General features: G+C 37.5%; 1 protein-coding gene across 1 annotated transcript; it reads left to right on the top strand.

Annotated features, from left to right (window-relative positions):
- The first annotated feature begins 1,431 nt into the window (after nt 1–1,431).
- EXOSC9 (exosome component 9) lies at nt 1,432–22,716 on the top strand. Its single transcript, XM_070757657.1, has 12 exons — nt 1,432–1,656; nt 4,136–4,230; nt 4,971–5,090; nt 7,274–7,376; nt 9,096–9,233; nt 10,239–10,321; nt 12,210–12,342; nt 13,332–13,420; nt 15,137–15,283; nt 16,291–16,472; nt 18,429–18,504; nt 22,089–22,716. Exons 1-12 carry the CDS (start codon nt 1,591–1,593, stop codon nt 22,159–22,161), a joined length of 1,305 nt encoding a protein of 434 aa, XP_070613758.1. The 5' UTR covers nt 1,432–1,590; the 3' UTR covers nt 22,162–22,716.
- The last annotated feature ends 64 nt before the right edge of the window (nt 22,717–22,780 follow it).

Here is a 22,780-nt window from a genome sequence, read left to right on the forward strand (position 1 = left end):
GCTTTTTTGATGATGTTTTTAATTTTAGGTGACCATTTTAGGTCTTGAGATACGATAGAACCTAGAAATTTGAAGGTCTCTACTGTTAATACTGTGTTGTCTATTATTGTGAGAGGTGGAAGGGTGGAAGGGTTTCTCCTAAAGTCTACTACCATTTCTACAGTTTTGAGTGTGTTCAGTTCTAGATTGTTCTGGTCACACCACAAGGATAGTTGTTCAACCTCCCATCTGTATGCGGATTCATCATTGTCTTGAATGAGTCCGATCACTGTTGTTTCGTCTGCAAACTTCAGTAGTTTAACAGATAGATCGTTTGAGATGCAGTCATTAGTGTATAGAGAGAAGAGAAATGGTGAGAGTACACAACCTTGGGGGGCACCTGTGCTAATTGTACATGTATCTAATGTGATTTTTCCTAGCTTCACCTGCTACTTCCTGTCTGTTAGGAAGCTTGTGATCCACTTGTAAGGTGCCTAGCTGATTTAGTTTGGTTAAGAGAATGTCTGGTATGATGGTATTGAATGCTGAACTGAAGTGTACAAAGAGGTCCCTAGCGTAGGACATTGGAGATTCAAGATGTTGAAGGATGTAGTGTAGAGCCATGTTAACAGCATCATCTGTTGATCTATTTGCTCGGTATGCAAATTGTAGGGGGTCTAACAGTGGATCGGTGATGGTTTTCAAGTGGAACATCACTAGCCTTTCAATAACTACAGATGTTAGAGCAACTGGTCTGTAGTCATTCAGTTCCTTGATGGAGGGCTTCTTTGGCACCGGGATGATAGTAGAGCGTTTGAAAAAGCAATCCTAAACAGTAATAGTATAACAAATGGCTGTCTTCATCAGAAGTATTCAAGTCAAGGCTAGCAGAAGAGGTCTTCCACATCTGTCAGTCCAATTTTCCTGAAATCTCACAACAGGACCCTTCCACACCTATATTCTTAGGCACATTAAATTTCACCTGTACACAATGACTGGCTAGAAAAAAAAGCTAATTAACATTAATGAAGGAATAGTGGAGTAATGATCAAATGATCAAAATGCAACTGTACACGGATTTCTGAAATCCCTCCCAACTGGCAAAAAGTGACAATAAAAAGGTGCAGCTGTGTCGATGAGTTTCAACAGGTCTTGGATGCTGCCTATCCGTCTTAACAGTTGTGAAAAACTTTCGCGCTTGGATGCACAGGCAATGTAAAAAAAGGTGTTTTTATTATGGACTGGCTCTATAGTGGGGGAATCTCGACTCAAATACTCCACGTCGTCAGCCGCGGATAACGAAAAAAACATTTAGGGAGTCCCCACCGATGTTCCAAGTGTCTTTCCTGCCCTTCTAACGGCTGCAATTCAGTCACTCAGGGGTTAAGCTTATCCCCGCGCATGCGCACCTAATAAACCTTTTTTTTTTTTACGTTACATCCCTTCTATTTTACGGCTGGTTGCCAACCAGAAATCGAAAGCCGGCCTGGCGACGCTTTTTCAAGTTGCGGGCTTTCGCTAAGCGGCGCCCTTTTATGACGTCTGCAAAAAACACAAGACAGCTAAAGAAAGAACGCGGCCGTTTGAAGACGGGGCGAAGCGACCGCCGCTATGAAGGAAACCCCGCTCTCTAATTGCGAGAAGCGGTTCCTTCTGCGAGCTATCGAGGAAAGGAAGGTAAGGGGGAATGATATCACGTGCGCTTCAAACTCGCGTGCGTTGAGGCGCCTGAGGGACGTATCGGTCTGCGCATGTGCGTGGTGGGGTGAGAGCGGCTTCTTAGAAAAATGAGAACCAACTGCCCTTTGCCACTTTTTGTTGTTGTTGAAATCTTTGCTTGAGAATGATGTCCTAGAAATTGCAAACGTTTTCTGTGTAAGGCTTTAGGCATATAATCTTCCAAGCGGAGTGACAAGAGATCCTGGTGTTCTTCAGTCACCTGGAGCAGGAGTAGGCAAAGTTGGTTCTTCTATGACTTGTGGACTTCAAATCCCATAATTCCTGAGCCAATCTTGCTAGCTCAAGAATTCTGGGAGTTAAAGTCCACATGTCATAGAAGAGCCAAATTTGCCTACTCCTGACCTGGAGAGTCTTTCCTTGGACAGATATCTCAGGAGCTTTAGATACAAGATGATGATGGTGGTGGTGGTAGTGATGATACTTGGATCTGCACGTATCATATGAAAATACATCACACAGTCCTAGATGTTTGGGAAGTGTTCCACTTGTGATACTGTGATACGAAATCCAGCTTATCAATCTCATTTGCTGTGTTTTTTGTTGAATAATAATAATAACAACAACAACAGTTGGAAGATATGGAGGTTTTCTAGTCCAACCCTGTGCTTGGGCAGGAGACCTTACACCTCTTCAGACAAATGGATATCCAATATCTTCTTAAAAACTTCCAATACTGGAGCATTCACATCTTCTGGAGACAAGCTGTTCCACTGATTAATTGTTCTGTCAGGAAATTTCTCCTTAGTTACTTCTCTCCTTGTTTAGTTTCCACCCATTGCTTCTTGTTCTACCCTCGGGTGCTTTGGAGAATAGCCTGACTCCCTCTTCTTTGTGGCAACCCCTGAGATATTGGAACACTGCTATCATATCTCCCCTGGTCTGTCTTTTCATTAAACTAGCCATACTGTTAGAAGGGCAGGGAAGTTGTCCTCGACTTAACCACAGTTCATTTAGTGACCGTTTGAACGGCACTGAAAAAAGTGACTTGTGACCATTTTTCACAGTTATAACGCTTGTAGCATTTCCCATGATCACATGATCAAAATTCAGATGCTTGGCAACTGGTTCATACTTGTGACCATTGCTGTGTCCCAATGTCAGATTATCAACTTTTGGAAACCTTTTGACAAATTTTCACTCAACAATTGGGTTATTAATTTATGAGCTGCAGTGATTCACTTAACAGCTGTGGCAAGAAAAGTCATAAAATGGGGCAAAACTCACTTAACAAATGTCTCACTGAACAACAGAAATTTTTGACTCAGTTATGGTGGTACATTGAGGACTAGCTGTACTCTGGGCTCATCACAGTGTAACCTTCGGATTGTTTTAACTCTAATAGGTAGCATTTATATGTTTTAAAATTGCAGAAATGTTCAAAATGAGCATCAACATCCGAAGCATTTTGAAAAAAATCTTTGAGATACAAAGATGTCCTGTTGATTTCTGCTTCCCTTTTTTCTCTGAAGTTTAAAAGGTATCACTATAGTAGCTAGTGAAAACTTTGACAAAAACCGATTGTATTTAATCCTTCATATAACGACAGCAGTGAGAATAGTGCTTGCACAATATTGGAAAAATGAAATTATGCCCATTGAGGAAGATATAATTGAAAAAACAACAATGTGTGCAGAAATGGATAATCTAACTAAAGAGTTAAAAAATATAGATGAGTGAGAGTATACTAACTGTTGGGATGAGTTCTATGATTGAATGGAAAAAAGTAAAAACAGAGAATTAATAAATGCTAGAAAAGTTGGAAAGTAAATGTCAGGGGATCAGTCCTGAAAGGAAAAAAGAAAAAGACATATCTGAATAAGATCATTACTAAGATTTGATGTATATTATGTAAATATTATCCGTGTAATAGAAAATAAGCACGGTTAGAGTTATATTACAGGCACCTCACAAATTGTCCAACTTTTTTAAAATGTCTTTTATTTATTTATTTGTTTGTTTGTTTGTTTGTATGCCGCCCCTCTCCGTAGACTCGGGGCGGCTAACAACAATGATAAAAACAGCATGTAACAATCCAATACTAAAATAACTAAAAAAAAACCTTATTATAAAATAATAAATATTAACACTAAAATTCCATTGGGGAACAAAATGTTTACTTCTTCAAGGAAGGGGAGGCGTAACAGAAAATAATTAAGAAGCACTGATTTACTACAAACAGCTTGGTGGGGTTTTTTTGGGGGGGGTCTCATATTTAGGACCCCTTGGTACAGGTGTAGGTGCTTTTGTTGTTTATGTTTTGTAAATTATAAATAAAGTTTATTTTTTGAAAAAGGTAACACTATAGAGTTGAAGTATGCAAGATCCTTGCACAAAATTGACTGCACTCTCAAATTTGGGCAGTCTTTTCTCCATTTTTCATTCTTGCTGTTAAATGACTCTTGCTTGGTATTTATAGCGTCTGGATGGGCGACAGTGCTACGATTATAGAAACCTCCGCATTTCTTTTGGTGTTGACTATGGCTGCTGTATTGTGGAGCTCGGAAAAACAAGGTATGCAGTGTTTTATAATTCTGTGTATTGTATTTAATAAACTTGCAGACTGGTTTTCAGGAGGGGGGGATCTTTACAAAGCAAAATTTAATGCAGTATAAATTACAAGAGATGATGAAATCATGCAGGTTGTTCAGTACATTACTTAGTAAATAACAATTAGCAATATTAAATGGTATTTCGGTTAAAAGCATATTTTTTAAAAATAAACACAGTGTTGACTGAAATGAAATTACAATGATTATCAGAAAGGTCCATATTTCCTTCCCAGAAGATGAAATTGCACACTAGATCATTAAATAAAAACCATATCCTTCATACATATTGTTCCCATAGTTCTCAGTGATGCAACAGATATCAATATTATTCATACTAACACTCAAAATCAGGTTCGTGCAAAACTTGGGTATGTAAGAAAAATCTAACTCTCTTAATATCTCTGGTAACGGCTAGAAAGAATCCCCTGAAATTTTGGAAACAACATAAATATTGCTTATGGAGAAAAATAAATGAAAAAAATAAGCTTTTGCTTTGATTTGTATCAAACAGCTATTCCACATCTACCTTAGCTTCTACTTGATATAATTTATAAAGGCATTATGCCATTTAACTAGGTATCCAGTGAATAGATTCCAGATATATTATACTTCTATATTAGTGTAGAATTTTAAAGTATATCCTTGCCATTATTTCTATTAAGTGACTAAAGTTTGATTCTAAAAACTGCCTTCTTCTTGCAGAGTTCTTGGGCAAGTGTCATGTGAACTTGTCTCCCCAAAGCCAAATCGTGCAACAGAAGGCATACTTTTCTTTAATCTAGAGCTGTCACCAATGGCATCACCTGCTTTTGAACCTGGAAGGTATGTGTTCCCCCCCTCTGCAGTAACCAAAGAAGCATTTGTGTAAAACATTTCTCTCCATGCCCTGATAATTGCCAAAATATTAAATTTTCTACAGGGTAACTAGAAATTGCATAAATAGCATAAATTTCTCTTTCAAATGTTGAAGAGTTAATATTTTGGCAGTTATCAGGACACAGAGAATCCATTCCTTAGTCCATCTATCTATTTCTATGCACTGTGTATGTAGCTCAAAAGAATGTATGTATCTGAAAATATTAAACTTTACTCAACAGTTTATGTCCATAAATTATAGAAACATAGAAGACTGACGGCAGAAAAAGACCTCATGATCCATCTAGTCTGCCCTTATACTATTTTTTGTATTTTATCTTAGGATGGATATATGTTTATCCCAGGCACGTTTAAATTCAGTTACTGTGGATTTACCAACCACGTCTACTGGAAGTTTGTTCCAAGAATCTACTACTCTTTCAGTAAAATAATATTTTCTTATGTTGCTTTTGATCTTTCCCCCAACTAACTTCAGATTGTGTCCCCTTGTTCTTGTGTTCACTTTCCTATTAAAAACACTTCCCTCCTGAACCTTATTTAACCCTTTGACATATTTAAATGTTTCGATCATGTCCCCCCTTTTCCTTCTGTCCTCTTCCTGCTTGTTATACCTCTAGCTATGCAGCCAAGCATCCTACTTGCTTTTCCTACCGCCCGACCACACTGTTCACCCATTTTGAGACTGTCAGAAATCACTACCCCTAAATCCTTCTCTTCTGAAGATTTTGCTAACACAGAACTGCCAATGCAATACTCAGATTGAGAATTCCTTTTCCCCAAGTGCATTATTTTACATTTGGAAACATTAAACTGAAGTTTCCATTGCTTTGACCATTTATCTAGTAAAGCTAAATCATTTACCATATTACAGACATTTGTATGAAACTACTGGAATCCACAAACTATTGTATGGAAATCTGGAATCAGCTCCCCCTGCCCCCATACTCCTTGCCTTCCGAAAGAGTTTAAAAACTCATCTTTATTGCCAGGTCTGTGGTTATTAGATCTACCCCCTGACCAACAAATGCTTTTAGTATGATTTATTGAATGAATGTTGATTAAAGTTTTAAAGTTAGAATTTTTAAAGATTATTTTTATGTAATTGGATTAACTATTGTGTCTTTGCATATGCTGTGAGCTGCCCCGAGTCCTTAGAGAAGGGCGGCATACAAATCCAATTAAATAAATAAATACTTCTTCCCAGAACATAGTATGTTTGTAATATGCAAAACATGCCTTTTAATGAAATGTTATTCTGCTCACATTTCCAGCAGCATTTCTTTTCTGTATAGACATCTTAGAAGTTGGAATTATTTACTGTAATTTGAGATCTAGTAAAGTTTTTGGTATTGAAGTCAAAATATTTTCTCATTGTTTCAATAAAGTGAGTCTCCTTGATTCCTTTCTCCATTTAGTTGTCTTTAACATTTGCATATTAAATTGATTTATTAACAACAAATATTATTAAAGTTTCACTGTGAGCTTTTTATTTGATAAAATGCAATACTTGCTTTCTAACAACCTGAATATTTTTGAGACTGAAAATGTATCTGATCCAAAATGATATCTCAATAAATGTTGAAATTATAAATATTGCTAGTGGTGACAACTTACAAACAGTTTTTTTTATTTTTAACATAGAAAATGATTTTTAAAAACTCATTGTTATCATCTACTAATTGATATAATGTAAAGATCCCAGTGTCCATTCAGATCTTCCCCCAAAACATTTTAAACCAATTTTGAGAGCTGGTTTACTTCATAATTTCAATTTAGTTTGAAAAAAAGGTCACAATACATTTTTTCTGAAAATAATGTTCTAGTTTTTGAATTTATATAATATTAATCATAGCAAATATATTATGTTTTAAACCAAAACAATCAATTAACTGAAGATTTTCATTATAAATATCTCAAGAGTCCAGGAAGGAAAATTTACACTGAAATGTTTGAATTTGGTACTAGTGATAAAGTATACAAGATGCAAAATCAAGTATTGGAAAATTTGATTTCCCATCTTTATCTGACAATGGATTTCTTTTCAAAGATATTCTTAAAAAAATGTACTGAAAAATATTTTGAAAATATTTTCTGGACATAAAATTGTATGATTTTTTTTTTTACTCTAGGCAATCTGAATTGCTTGTAAAACTGAATCGTCTATTAGAAAGATGCCTAAGGAACTCTAAGTGTGTAGATACTGAATCTCTTTGTGTTGTTGCTGGTGAAAAGGTGTGTAATTATATGAATTCCAGACAAGCATTGAAACATCTAGTGACTTTTTTTAGAATTGGCTGGCATTAAAGGTTAAGAGTAGTGATGGGCGAACCCAACGGTGTTCAGGTTCGGCAAGTTCGGATGAACTTTACGCAAAATTCGGCCGAACCCGAACCCGAACAGGGAATCCCTCCCATTTTTACGTGAAAGGACTGCCCTTTGCTTGCAGCGCTGCTGTGGCGTCCTTTTTCGTAAAAGTAACTGCTTATTTTTATGTGAAGACCTCCCTTTGAAGGAGCTGGGGAATCCCTCCCACGAAGAGATTCCGGGGCGGAGCTTTAACGTCACCAGCAGGTTGCTAAGGATGCCAAGGTGATCACTTCCTGGATTCCATGAAATCCAGGAAGTTATCACCTTGGCGTTGTTAGCAACCTGCCAGTGACGTCAAAGCTCCAAACGCCGAACACGACCCCGAACTTTGCCCGAACTTTGAAAAAATTCTGGGTTCGTGTTCGGCATACCGAAAACCGTAAAATTTGGTATGGACCCGAATCGTGCGGGTTCAGTTCGCCCATCACTAGTTAAGACAGAACTTGAACTCACAATCTCCTGTCTAGCTTGGTACCTTAACCAGAAGATCAAACTGGGCTGTTGGTTTGAGCTTTGAAGTGCACTGAAGATGTCTCCTCGAATGGTGATGAAACATTTGCAACCAAATTGCCAAACTCGGAACTCAAAACCAACAGCCCTGCTACCAACCCAAGCTACTAATAATACTCAAGTACGTTTCAACTAGATTAAACTGGCTATAAAAAAGATTTACAAGGACTTTTTAGTTTTAGTAACTCAATCCTTTTCATAAATTTATATGACAGTAATTTCATTAAGTCATACGACAATAATGAGCCGAGGTGGCACAGTGGGTAGAGTGAAGTACAGCAAGCCACTAAAGCTGACTGCTAGATCTGCAGGTCAGTGGTTCAAATCTCATCCCCTGCTCAAGGTTGACTCAGCCTTCCATCCTTCCGAGGTGGGTAAAATGAGGACCTGGATTGTGGGGGCAATATGCTGGCTTTGTTAAAAAGTGCTATTGCTAACATGTTGTAAGCCACCCTGAGTCTAAGGAGAAGGGCGGCATAAAAAATTGAATCAATAAATAAATAAATAAAATTTCAGCATAAGATAGTGTACATAGTATTAGGTAAAATGGATTTAGATTGCATTTGAACAATTATATAACTATTGCTACGATAAGTATTTTGGTAGCAAAATATTGTTGATGGAATTGCAAATAAGATTTTTCTTTTGTCTGTATAGACCAGTGTTTCCCAACCTTGGCAACTTGAAGATATTTGGACTTCAACTCCCAGAATTCCCCAGCCAGCGAATGCTGGCTGGGGAGTTCTGGGAGTTGAAGCCCAGATATCTTCAAGTTGCCAAGGTTGGGAAACACTGGTATAGACTTTAAGTAGTGTGAAATCTATTAACTAGTGTTAGAAAGCAGCATTGGCTGCCCGTTTAGAATTTCCTCCCCCACGAAACATTTCATACATCTTTGGGAAATCAGCAAGAACTAAAGATTTCTATATGCATGGTATTACATGCCCTCTGACAGTTTTATTGTGGCATATTTTTCTAGCTTTCCCTTTTCATTAAGATACCTCCTAAATGTATGGACAATGAATTAAAATAGAGAATTAAAATTAATTGTTTATTTCCCCCCCCCCCCCCGAGGTGTGGCAAATACGTGTGGACCTGCATTTGCTGAATCATAATGGAAACATTATTGATGCTGCAAGCATAGCAGCAATAGTGGCCCTGTGCCACTTTCGGAGGCCTGACGTGTCAGTACAAGGAGAAGAAGTAACATTGGTAATTTTCTTCGAAAGTGGGAATTTAAAATGATCTCCCTCTTGCATGTTTTACTTTTTCTAAAATTGGAATGGGAACAGTCTATAAATGTGTATTAACATAAACAATACCGTATTTTCAGATTTTCTAAATCTATTACATTATTTCCCTTTGGAACCAAAGAATTATGTCAATAAAATCAACAGGATCAAAGCAAGATGCCTATGTATAACATAGTAAGCCTTTTTAAAATTACAAATAAGACTCCTGTCGGAAAATCATACATAAATGTAACTATTTAATCAAAATTGCTTAATATATAATAGGTGAAATGCTTTTCATTTCTTGAAAGGTGCAAAGTCCTATTATAATCATAAATCAGTATAGCCCCTTGCTTTGTTTTAGAAAACAAGTACAGTGGTACCTCTACTTAAGAACTTAATTTGTTCCATGGCTAGGTTCTTAAGTAGAAAAGTTTGTAAGTAGCAGCAATTTTTCCCATAGGAATCAATGTAAAAGCAAATAATGCGTGCAAACCCATTAGGAAGGAAATAAAACCTCGGAATTTGGATGGGAGGGGGGGAGGACAGTCGCTGCTGAAGAAGAAGAAAGAAGGTGAGGTAGGGGAATCAAAAAAAATCCAAAACTTTAAGGAGGCTTAAAAAAAAAAAAGAGGGACTCTGAGGCGGCTAGGAGGAGCCATGCGCCTTCCATACACTGCGCCGAGAGAGAAACCAAGGGGGAACATCAGTAAATTGGCCGGGCCTTTGTGCCACTCTCAAATTTCCTGGGAAATTTTTCCGGGCTCGGGTTCTTAAGTAGAAAAATGGTTCTTAAGAAGAGGCAAAAAAATCTTGAACAGCCGGTTCTTATCTAGAAAAATTCTTAAGTAGAGGCGTTCTTAAGTAGAGGCACCACTGTATATCTTTAACATTTAGGCACTGATTATCCATATAGTCTGTGTATGTACAGTATATTTAGGCTTACAATTGGCTAAGAAAAATACTGTTGTGTTTGGTTCTTTAGTATACACCTGAAGAAAGGGATCCTGTCCCTCTGAGTATCCACCACATGCCTATTTGTGTAAGCTTTGCTTTTTTCCAGCAAGGGTAAGTTAACATTACTTTCTGTTTTCTATTATTGCGTACCAATAAGAATATTCTAATATGTACATATCTTTAAAATGTGATAGTACACAAAGTTGATTGTCTCTCCTTACTGACATGAGCGGTCTTTTTTTAAAGTCAGAAAATGTTATACAATGAAAAATGCTGAAAGACCAACATTTCACCTTTAAAGCGAATGGATTTGATTATTATTTCTATTATTGTATTAATTTTTTTAAACATTTGAGCTGATTAATGGTGCTTCAGAGAAAAAACATGGAACAATAAAATAATAGATAAAAACACAGAGAACAATAAAGTAACAGATATTAAGAGAGAGAGAACTGCAAAACTATAACAGATAAAAACACAGAACAAACAGTAATTTGTAATGGGCAGAAGGAATAATCTTATGAAGCTAAAGGGAGAGAAGAGTGAAGTGTATTCAAACTTGCAAAATTCTGTTACAATAACTAACAGAAATATTTGGACAGGGAGTCATTGCTCACAGTCGCTCATGCCCTCATCACCTCGAGGTTCGATTACTGCAATGCTCTCTACATGGGGCTACCTTTGAAAAGTGTTCGGAAACTTCAGATCGTGCAGAACGCAGCCGCGAGAGCCATCGTGGGGCTTCCAAGACTCTCCCACATTTCCACAACACTCCGTGGCTTGCATTGGCTGCCGATCAGTTTCCGGTCACAATTCAAAGTGTTGGTTATGACCTTTAAAGCCCTTCATGGCATTGGACCAGAGTAACTCCGGAACCGCCTGCTACCGCACGAATCCCAGCGACCGATAAGGTCCCACAGAGTTGGCCTTCTCCGGGTCCCGTCGACTAAACAATGTCGTTTGGCGGGCCCCAGGGGAAGAGCCTTCTCTGTGGCGGCCCCGGCCCTCTGGAATCAACTCCCCCCAGAGATTAGAATTGCCCCCACCCTCCCTGTCTTTCATAAACTACTCAAGACTCACTTATACCGCCAGGCATGGAGGAGTTGAGACACCTATCCCCCAGGCTCTTTTATACTTTGTTTTATGTTTGGTATGAATGTGTTGTTTGGTTTTTTTAAATAATGATAGGGTTTTATATGTTTTTTAATATTAGATTTGTTCTACTATAATATTGTTTTTATTATTGTTGTGAGCCGCCCCGAGTCTTTGGAGAAGGGTGGCATACAAATCTAATAAATTGTTGTTGTTACTATTATTATTATTATTATTATTAATAATAATAATAATAATAATAATAATAATAATAATAATAATAACAACAGTATTAGCCTAGATTACTTTACTTTTCTAGACTTGTCTCCTTGAAGGGATGACAGGAAATGAACCAAAGCTGGCACAAACTGAACAAGAAAGCAAACCCACTTTATCCAAAGGATTCTCCAGAAAGTTGGGAACCATCTGAATCTAGGGGGAACCTCATTCTAGGGGGCAGTCACAGCTACATAGAAGACATGCTTCCTGATTACCCCAAACCCCCAAATCTTCAACCTTAGGTTGTCTACAGTTGACCTCTCCCCTTTTCTAAGAAGTCTGTAAGGGGTGTGCATAAACTCACTATTGTGCCTACCACCCCTGTCGTACTGCCCTGTTGTCTTCTTTTATCATTATTTTCTATTTTATGTTTGTATAAATTACTATCCTATACTTGATTGACAAAGAAACAAACAAATACCAGTGCCAATATAGATGGCATTGTTTAGTTTAGGAATCTAGAATGCATTAACTCTTTGGAATGAATGGGATTAAAGCCACTTTTGGGGATATAGTTAAGTATTTCTAGTATGGCTAAGACTACTGTTTTATCTACTATGTTCTTTCCTTTACTAATTTATTTTCCATTTTAATATAAAATCTTATGGCTTGTTCTGAAATGGTACAGGACTTACTTACTAGTAGATCCCAGTGAACAAGAGGAACGTGTAATGGATGGCCTCCTTGTAATAGCCATGAACAAACACCGTGAAATCTGCACCATTCAATCCAGTGGTGGAATTATGCTACTAAAAGAACAGGTAACATGGAAGCTTTTAAAACTGGAATATTACCTTTGGTATTTTACTTCTTTTTTTTTTAGGAAAAAAATATAGTACAGTAAGATCAGTTTGACGGCAGATCAATAATCCAGAGAGATAGCATGCTCTATATTCACTGGATTTGTTCAAGATTCATTCATTGTTTCAAAGATGGTTTCATTTGGTTTCTTGCCCTGAGCCAGGGAGCGTAATCTGAATATCTATATTTGTACTTGTATTTGTATTTATTAGATTTGTATGCCGCCCCTCTCCGTAGACTCGGGGCAGCTAACAACAGTAAAAAGACAATGTAAACAAATGTAATATTAAAAAATCTAAAAACCCCAATTTAAGAGATCAGTCATACATACAGTCATACCATACATAAATTTTATAAGCCTAGGGGAAGGGAATATTTCAATTCCCCCATGCCTGATGACAGAGGTGGGTTTTTAAGAGCTTACGAAAGGCAAGGAGAATGGGGGCAACTCTGATATCTGGGGGGGAGTTGGTTCCATAGGGTCGGGGCCACCACAGAGAAGGCTCTTCCCCTGGGTCCCGCCAAACGACATTGTTTAGTCAACGGGACCCGGAGAAGTCCAACTCTGTGGGACCTAACTGGTCCCAGCTCTTTCATTCTTTGATTCTGTATAAAGAATAAATTAATCCAGTTTAATTAAATATAATACATTTTTATTTCAAAATTCTGACCTTCACAAACTTATCAGTTTATAATTCTTTAATTAAACTTCCATGTTAAATGTAGAAGATTAAATTGTTGGCAGTTGAAAAGCAAAGTAAATCCTAAAAATTAATAATGAAGGGTCTTCTATCATAGTCTGAATTCCTGTTATCTTAATTTTCTCTTTATTTGTGAATTGTTTTTCAATGTGTAATCCAAAACTTTTGGATTACTTACTTGCAAATACTCATAGGAAAAACACATTCCATGATGAAATAATTTAAACGTGCATTATAATTTTCCACAGGTTTTGAGATGCAGCAAAATAACAGGAGTCAAAGTAGCAGAAATCACTGAACTAATTCAAAAAGCTTTGGAAAATGATCAAAAAGCTAGGTGAGGTTTTTTTAATACTGCAGACTAATGCCTATTAATATGGTCTATTATAAATTGATATATCCATATTTGTATAATGCCAGTCTGGTAGATTATAAAACAGATTTTGAATTGAATCAGTGGTGCTTTCTGAGCTTGATTGTTTTCTTCCAAACATTTCATTATCCAACTGTGAACAGATGATTCTACCTAGTCAGACAATGAAACATCTGCAAGCAAGGCTCATGAAGACAATATTAATAAGAAAACAAGGGAAGCTTCAAAAAATTATCTTTTCTGGAGCAAGGAAGGGAAAAGGGTGTTTACCACTGTAGGGATTGTTAGACGCCTTTTAGTTCTCTCTGTTGGAATATTTCCCATTTTTCAAAATACCCTCTTCCCTGTTTTTGAAAAAAAGTTTTGAATAAAAATATGCCCTATTCCCATGAATTTCAGAGAATTGCATACCATATTTTTCGGAGTATAAGGCGCACCGGAGTATAAGACGCACTTTAGTTTTTTGGAAGGAAAATGTGGGGGGAGGGGATCTGGCTAGTGTCCTTAGTCTGATCAGCTTCAGCACATTATTCTATCCCCTGGTTAGGGCTTTAAAAAAAACTTTATTCAGAGAGAGTAACTATGAAAGAGCTTGCAAGCCGGTAAGAGCTGGGAACATCATTAGCACCTTGTTAGGGCTGGAAAGAAACATTTGGAGCAAATAGAGCAATGAAAAAAAACCTGCAAAGACTTAGAGCTGGGAAAACATTCTTTCCAGAGAGTAACAATGATAGAGCTTGTAAGGTAAGCTGGGAAGATCGTTAGCACCTAGTTAGGGTTAAAAAAAAAGCTTTGGAAAACTACATTCAGAGTATAAGATGCACCCAAAATTTCAGCCTCTTAGTGGAAAAAGGTGCATCTTATACTCCGAAAAATATGGTATTTTTAAAAAAATTGAAGTAAAAATAAATTTAATAATCTAAACTAGAAGGCCACTGCAAAGTATTGGGCATAAAAATTTATTATTTCCCACAATATTTCTGGAACCCACATTCCAGAGGAATTCTTTAGAGAAAAAAGTAGTAACACATAATTTATATTCTATAGTTTGCCTTGTAAGTGACTGCATTCACAATGGCAACCATTTTGTGAGAGCAAATGTAATATGATACCAAAATTTCAAATTATACAGTGACAAAAAGTTTGAGGATCCTTGAGAGATTTGGAGCAGTCTTGTTTTTTATAATTTCATGGCTACGTTAGTCTCAGTGGCATTACCACTTCATAGTAATTGCTTATTCCTGCCAGATTACTGGCTATCACATATTTGTAAATACATGTTTATTAGTTTGTGGGGGTTTTTTAATGAAAAGGTTCAATGTGCTAATTAAAACAATTCTGATGATTCTGTATGTAGGCAGAAATCTTGGCCTTTTAGTGCAAAATTCTGATTCTTTTCTTCTTTCATCATCACGTCCCTACCTTAAACTTATATCAGAAAGAAGAAGTAATAGAACAGTTTCTGTTGTGAATATGCTGAGAACACATTCATTTAGTTTCTTGAATTGAATTAAGGCATTTTAAACTTACTCTGACTTTAATTATCTACTGAGACATTTAGAGAAAAATTAAAATGGAGTATATTATCTTTATGGTTCATAAAGAAATAGTATCTTTTGGTTCTTAGTCTATGTTTCCATACAAATGTGAACTTCTAAAGGAATTTTTTTCTTTTAATAGGAAAGAAGGTGGAAAATATGGATTTGCAGAATCTATTCCTAGTGAAAGAATAACTGCCTTTAAAATAGAACATGCCCCAGTCAATACTAATGATGTACAAGAGCAAGCTGAAGAAATAATTGCCAAAGCATTTCCTCCTCCAGAAGTGTATCTTTCGTTGCATCGTAACAAAATCAGATGGTTGGGCCTTCTATGCTCAGGATCATCTTAATTTATTAAAAAAACTTATTGTTTCAGACAGTATTCAGAAAAGAGAAAATAAATTAGGAAAGGAAACAAATATGTTGCATGTAAAATTCAGGATGATTTTTAAATTCATCATTACACCTTGTTTACATAGCCTAATATTGATCAGCTTTCCATTGTTTTGTTAGAAAGCCAGTTGATAAATAGAAAACAATATATTGATGATCCACGATTGTATATCTTGCAATACTGAAGAGTAATACTTTTGCTGCTAACTATGTTAATAATTCTATAACTTTTCATCAGAGATATCTAATCTTTTGATGTAGAATTCAAAAGTACATTCACATTTTTAAACTGCATTGATCTTTGCAACATTTTTGCTTTGGATAGGATGGGATATAAAATACATTTGATATAAAAATTAAGATTAAACTAAACTTAAGAAATAGTTGAATGAGCCGATTTTGTTTGAGATATCCAGTAAATATGGAGGAAAATCTTAAACATTAAGGATGTTAAATTGGTCACATTTTCAGACAATGAAAAACATATTTCAGCCATTCATTTGTTCATGTTATATTCCAGACATATAATTAGAATCATCCCACATTCTATGTGGCTTTTAACCTTGTAGATAAGTCCCAATATATAGTAGACATTCAGGTCTGTTGTCTGGTAGCAGATAAATAACAATAAAATAATTTTTTTGTTGATCACTTTACTTAATATTTTTCTGTGTAATATTTGCGAGAAATAGACACTTCATATGCATGGGGTCAGCTGTTCAGTAAGTTCACTATATTCTTTTGTTACAAATTAAATAACATCTTTCTCTCTCTTGTATCGTTTCTCAAAAAGAATTACAAGACAAATTTACAAGATTATTTCCCCAAAATAGGAGAATCATTCTTTATCATGCTACAATACATTTTAGATAAGACCTGGTTTTTCCTTAATGAAATTAGCTTGTCCAAGCCTGTATTATGGGCATCAGGCACAGCTCAGATTGGTGAAGGACTTCAGAACTCATGGGCAGATTTTGAGGAATCTGAGATGGAAGAAGAAGATGGCCAGGATGAATCTCTAACAGCAGAAGACCAAAATATAGAAATGGCCGATGTTCATATTGGAGCTAAAAATCAAAAAGGTTAGAATACTTTTTTAAAAAATGTATATACATGAAGTAAAAAATTGCATTCAAGTTGAAGTCATTTTGTTTTCAGTTTCCTTTCTGGGCTTCTATATAGATAAAAGTTCTCAAAACTCCAGGTTACTTCTGCAAATAACTATTCCAATGCAAAGGCATCACATTAGGGGAGCTAAGACAAGAAAGGATGCTTTCTTGGATGTGTATCCACACTTTCAATGTAGAAATTAAACTTTCTTAAGAATGCAGAATAGTTTATTTTATTTATTTATTTATTTATTTATTATTTGGATTTGTATGCCGCCCCTCTCCGAAGACTAAATGTGACAAAACTATTCTACTTCTAACCTTACAGTTCATTTAATGACAATTTGCTACGATTCTTTAAAAAAAGTGACTTATGACTGTTTTTCACACTTATGACCATTGCAGCATATCCATAGTCACATGATCATAATTTAGAAACTTGGCAATTGCTCATATTTATGATGGTTAGGGTCGTGTGATCATCTTTGGCAACCACCTGACAATCAGTGGAGAAGCGAGATTCACTTAACAACTGTTACTAACTTAACTGCAGTGTTTCACTTAATAACTGTGGCAAGAAAAGCTGTAAAATGGGGCAAAGCTCACTTAACTGTCAGCAACAGAAATTTTGGGCCCAATTGTGATTACAAGTCAAGCACTACCTGTAATGTTAAAGGATATCAATACACTAGCAAATTAGTGCATATGCAGTCTTTTCTGGTGAAAAATGTGTAGCATTTATTTTATTAATATAGTGAAACTTTAACTGATTAATGGTGATTATCTGTTCTTCACAATCATTTTTGAATTGTCACTCTGTGACAATTCATATACAATACGTAATAATATTAATTGGTGTGCAAAATTAGTCCTTTCCATGTAAAGCCTGTTGTATTAATCTGGTAAACAAAACTCTGTAACAATTATAAACTTTGCTGCCAGTATAAAAATGAGCAGTTGTTATGGCATAAAATCTTGTTTCAACGTTTCTTTCCTTCAGTTCCTATACATAAAAGCATTTTCCATCTCTCAGAAATGTATTCTGTAGACGTAGCGTATTAAAATGTGTTTCAGAATCTGCTCAGCTGTTGGTTAGGTTTGATCTTATCCAGATTTGCATGTACAGTAATACCTCATGATACGAACTTAATTGGTGCAAGGAGGAGGTTCGTAAGACGAAAGGTTCTTAAGACGAAACATTGTTTCCCATAGGAAACAATGTAAAGTCAATTAATCCGTGCAACCAAAAAACCCCCCGCAAAAAAACGGCTTTCGGCGACTGCTGGGAAGCCGCGCGGCTGTTTTAAAAGGTGACAGCCAGCCTGGGGGGCTTCCCAGCACCCCCCGGGTTCGGGGGAGTGCTGGGAAGCCCCCCAGGCCGGCTGCGACCTTTTAAAAGAGCCGCGCCACTTCCCAGCTGTCTCCCGAAGCCGAACGCGGAAGTTCGGCTTTGCCGTTTGGCTTCGGGAGACAGCTGGGAAGCGGCGCGGCTGTTTTAAAAGGTGACAGCCGGGCTGGGGGGCTTCCCAGCAACCTCCCGAACCGAACCCGGGGTTCAGAAAAATTTTGCCTCTTCTTACGAACTTTGTTCGAGTCACGAACTGGCATTCGGGAGGCTTCTGGGAAGCCCCGCCGCCCGGCTGTCACCTTTTAAAACAGCCGCGCGGCTTCCCAGCAGTCTCCGAACGCCGGTTCGTAACTCGAAAAAAGTTCGTAAGAAGAGGCAAAATTTTTGTGAACCCCGGGTTCATATCACGAGTTGTTCGTAAGACGAGGGGTTCGTATCTTGAGGTGCCACTGTATTAATTATGTATCATCAAATTGGTGTCAATCCGTAGAAGCCATATAATTGTCATCTATGACAGATTTAGGAGCTGGGTAGGATTTAAAAATAATACTGTATACCAATAATTTTCTTCTGTCTTGAAGAAGAGGCAATTGTATTATCGGACAGTGAAGAAGAGGATGTTGTTATTCTAGAACCTGAAGTAACACCAAAGAACAGGTAGGGGAACTTCGCTTTACAAAAGATGGGAGTGAACTCAGGACTGTGGAAATGAAATGTTATAGAATCTCCCAAATGTTGCACTTTTATCCTAGAACATGTTGATCAAGCCCGATCTCTTTGAGGGGGAGGGGGGAGCAAAAGAAGTTAATACTGTTTCTTAACTCAATAGAAAAAATGTTTCTAAGAAGTTTTTTTCTTGAAATTTAAGAAAAAGGGGTAGTGGAATAATTTGTAATATTTTGTATTAAATTATACCAAATTGCTAGACATAAATACAGTAGAACCCCGACTTACGAGACTAATTGGTTCCGGAAGGAGGCTCGTAAGTCGGAACGCTCGTATGACGAAACATTGTTTCCCATAGGAAACAATATAAAGTCAATTAATCCGTGCAACAACAAAAAAACCCGCTGCCGCCGAACGCGGAAGTTAGCGTTCAGAGACAGCTGCGAAGCAGCGCGCGTGTTTTAAAACGTGGCAGCCGGCCTGGGGGGCTCGGGGGGAAGCCCCCGAGCCCCCCAGGCCGGCTGCCACGTTTTAAAACGCGCGCTGCTTCGCAGCTGTCTGCTGAAGCCGAACGCGGAAGTTAGCATTCCGGATTCAGCAGAGAGCTGCGAAGCAGCGCGCGTGTTTTAAAACGTCACAGCCGGCCTGGGGGGCTCGGGGGCTTCCCCCCGAGCCCCCCAGGCCGGCTGCCACGTTTTAAAACGCGCGCTGCTTCACAGCTGTCTGCTGAATCCGAACGCGGAAGTTAGCGTTCCGGATTCAGCAGAGAGCTGCGAAGCGGCGCGCGTGTTTTAAAAGGTTGCAGCCGGCCTGGGGGGCTTGCCAGCACCCCCCAGAGCCCCCCAGGCCGGCTGCAACCTTTTAAAACACGCGGGATACGAGCGCCAAGGAGCTGTCTCCTGAAGCCGAAAGCGGAAGTTAGTGTTCGGCTTCAGGAGACATCTTCTTGGCGCTCGTATCCCGAATGTGAGCTCGGGAGGCGAACAAAAATGTCGCTCCCCTCCCAGCTCTTATCTCGAGTAGCTCGTAAGTAGAGCTGCTCGTATGTCGAGGTTCCACTGTACAGTAGTTTGACGATAGTTCTCATAAACCGAAGAATGCATGTCATTTCTATCAAATTTAAGGGCAAACCTTCATATAAAGTTGACCAAAGTTATTTTTTAAAAGGTCAAAATTGGAAGTGATGGAGAAGAGTATTTTGGTTTTTTAAAAAAAGCGTAATTAGAACATTTTGTGACAAAATATTATTTTATTAATCAAATTTACTGTATATAGCTAATGATCTCATGAAAAGGCAACTCTGGGCAGAGAATCAATAAGAACAAAAACTGTACAATAAAAATGTTTTGTTAATATACTCTGCCAATCCATCAGATGACCCAGTTCCAAGCCATGAAAGGTTTTAAAGGTTAAAAACAGTACTTTGAATTGGACTCCGAAGCAAAACGACAACCAATGCACCTTGTAAAGGTGTAATATGTGTTGCTCTAGGAATGTACACAATTGCTCCACATTGCTGCTTTCTGTGCCAGCTGACACTTTGGGATACTCTTCAAGTAGTCCATGTAGAGTATATTATTCCAGTGTGGAGGCAACTAGAGCATGAGTGACTAAGCAGGAACTGCCCATCCAGGAACATGTAGTTGGTACACCAGTCTAGGCCCACCTACACCATAACTCCCATCTGCTTCTTGATCAGTTGTGAGTCTAGGAAGACTAGACTATATGCATAAACCTTTGTATGAAAAGCAAGTAAAAATGGATATACAGCGGTAAGTCTTACGAACTTAATTTGTTCCGCGATGAGGTTCGTAAGATGAAACAATGTATCATAGGAATCAATGTTAAAGCAAATAATGCGTGCAATCCCAAAACTCACCCCTTTTGCCTTGTGTCACTGGGAATCCGCACCTCCGGACTTCCGTTGCCAGCCGAAGCGCCCATTCTTGCGCTGCTGGGATTTCCCTGAGGCTCCCCTCGCTGGGATTCAAAGCAGTGCTGGCAAAAATGAAGGGAATCCCAGCGAGGGGAGCCTCAGGGAAATCCCAGCAGTGCAAGAATGGGCGCTCCGGCTGGCAGCGGAAGTCCGGAGGCGGGGATTCCCAGCCAAAGGAGGCTCAGGGGAATCCCAGTGCTCCGGCTGGCAACGGAAGTCCAGAGGCAGGGCATCCCAGCGGCTTGAGTTCATAAGGTGAAAATAGTTCGGAAGAGGCAAAAAATCTTAAAACACTGGGTTTATATCTCAAAAAGTTTGTTGGAAGAGGTGTTTGTAAGACGAGGTACCACTGTACTGTATATCCATAGCTTCAAGATTGTCCAACAAATTTATAAATAAATAAAGTATAAAATGAGCAAGACTGGGGAGGAAATAAGCAAAGGTTGACAAGTAGGCCAGACCAATTTCTGAACCTACCTGTAGTCCAGAAGGCCATAGCCAATTGTTTTTATTCTGATGGGATAGAAAGAAAACATGTTCATAGAATGTAACAAGGAACAATTAATGGATGTGGATCTTCTCTAAGTTAATATTGTTGAGACGATGACAGACAAAATTTAAGGCAGTAATCGCATACGGTCCCAAGTTTGTTTTGAACTCTGTGCAGTGTGAGCTTGGAAGAGATTGGAATCCGTAGATTTGCTGGTTTAGGATTACTGAGCTTCCTCCAATAGATAATCTTTCAAAATTGTATTAAGTGAACTGGGAATCTAAATTCCCATTTTAAAACAAACTAAGCTCTTTCAGATGAAAAACAAATAAATATTTCCAATTAATAAATGATCATTAATAGATTTAATGTGGGAATTAGGGCAGTTATATTCAGGACTAAATTATTCAATTATTAAAAGATATTTTTACAGGAAATTCCATGAATGGAAAAATGAATACAATAATCATATCTACATGAGTATATATACACTCTTTCATTTGCAATTGCAAATCCCAACTAAATAGTCATTAAGCATGATGGAAATGCTGCAGATTAATGCTGCCATCATATTCAGATAAAAATTATCTTGTGCGGTGTCCTGTGCCTGCCCTGTTTCCTTTTTATCCCCCAAAGTAGAAATGTTGGGTAAACAAGCTATATCTTTCTACACAGCAGTTTCCCAAAAAATACTAATTACCATGAAAGTTTAAAAAGTCACCTCTGTAACCTCATTATAACCTTCCAAGGGCTAGCAATGCTACTGTACCTGAAATTGACTAGACCTTTATTATAATTTGTATTTTCAAATTGTCACTAAATGGGGAATGGCTGTGTGAGAGATTTTGGTGGCATTTGAGACAAATCACATTGAATCATTTCAGGATACTTAACCAAATGTAAGTTTTGGGACCAACTTTCTAGCTTAATCTTGTTCCTGTTGTTAAATTGTAAGCAAAGCTGCAATTGTTTGCCATTATAGAATCTGTACTTTGTATTACGTATAAAATGTCTCGGTAGCCATTACTGGAGCCAACTTTACAGCTAAAGGTGCCTAGAGCACACACACAAAATTTCAGTCTTGTATGACACTGTTTTTATGAGCTCAAGTGTATGAATGGAAATAATTGTTTTACTTAATTTCCGCAGAACAAAGCAGAAATCAGAAACCACAAAGAAAAAAACAGCTGGCAAAAATAAGAAAAAACGAACAGTTTGTTAAAAGTAATGAAATCTTATTTTTTGTGTATTCTGTTAAACTTTTCCTGCTTAAAAGAAACATTTGTATTATGCAATTCATAGGAATACTGTATGTGTCTTTGTATATATGAATACTTTTCTAATAAACTTTATAATGCTGGGGTAAAGATTTTGCAAATTGTCTTTGTGATTGCTACTTAATAAACAAAATCTTACATTTGGATCATTCAAAACATTTTGCTGTAAGAGGTGGAATATTTTATCTTCCTTCCCTCTCATGTCTCTCAAATAGATAATATCTATGACTTTTTTTTAATCACTGGTGAAAAAGTAATTTGGAAAAGAGTAAGAGGAAACAGACATTTTTCAGAAGGTGAGAAAACAGGAAAATGAACATCAGCTAATTGGCCATTCCTTCTACAATAATAAGCTGAACTGGGCGACATCTTTCATTCCATTCTTTGACATTAAATGTTCTTATTGCAACTTCTCAATGAAGTAGGTTGACCATATATGCCTTTTTTTGTTGTTTGACCATCGATTCCCCCCTCCCTTAAAATAAAACTAAGTTGTATTTGACTCCTCTTTGCTGCTGTTTTATCTAATCATATATAAGGACCGATGTTCCACAGTACATAGGT

Source organism: Erythrolamprus reginae, chromosome 7 (assembly GCF_031021105.1).
Source record: "Erythrolamprus reginae isolate rEryReg1 chromosome 7, rEryReg1.hap1, whole genome shotgun sequence".
Classification (NCBI taxonomy): domain Eukaryota; kingdom Metazoa; phylum Chordata; class Lepidosauria; order Squamata; family Dipsadidae; genus Erythrolamprus; species Erythrolamprus reginae.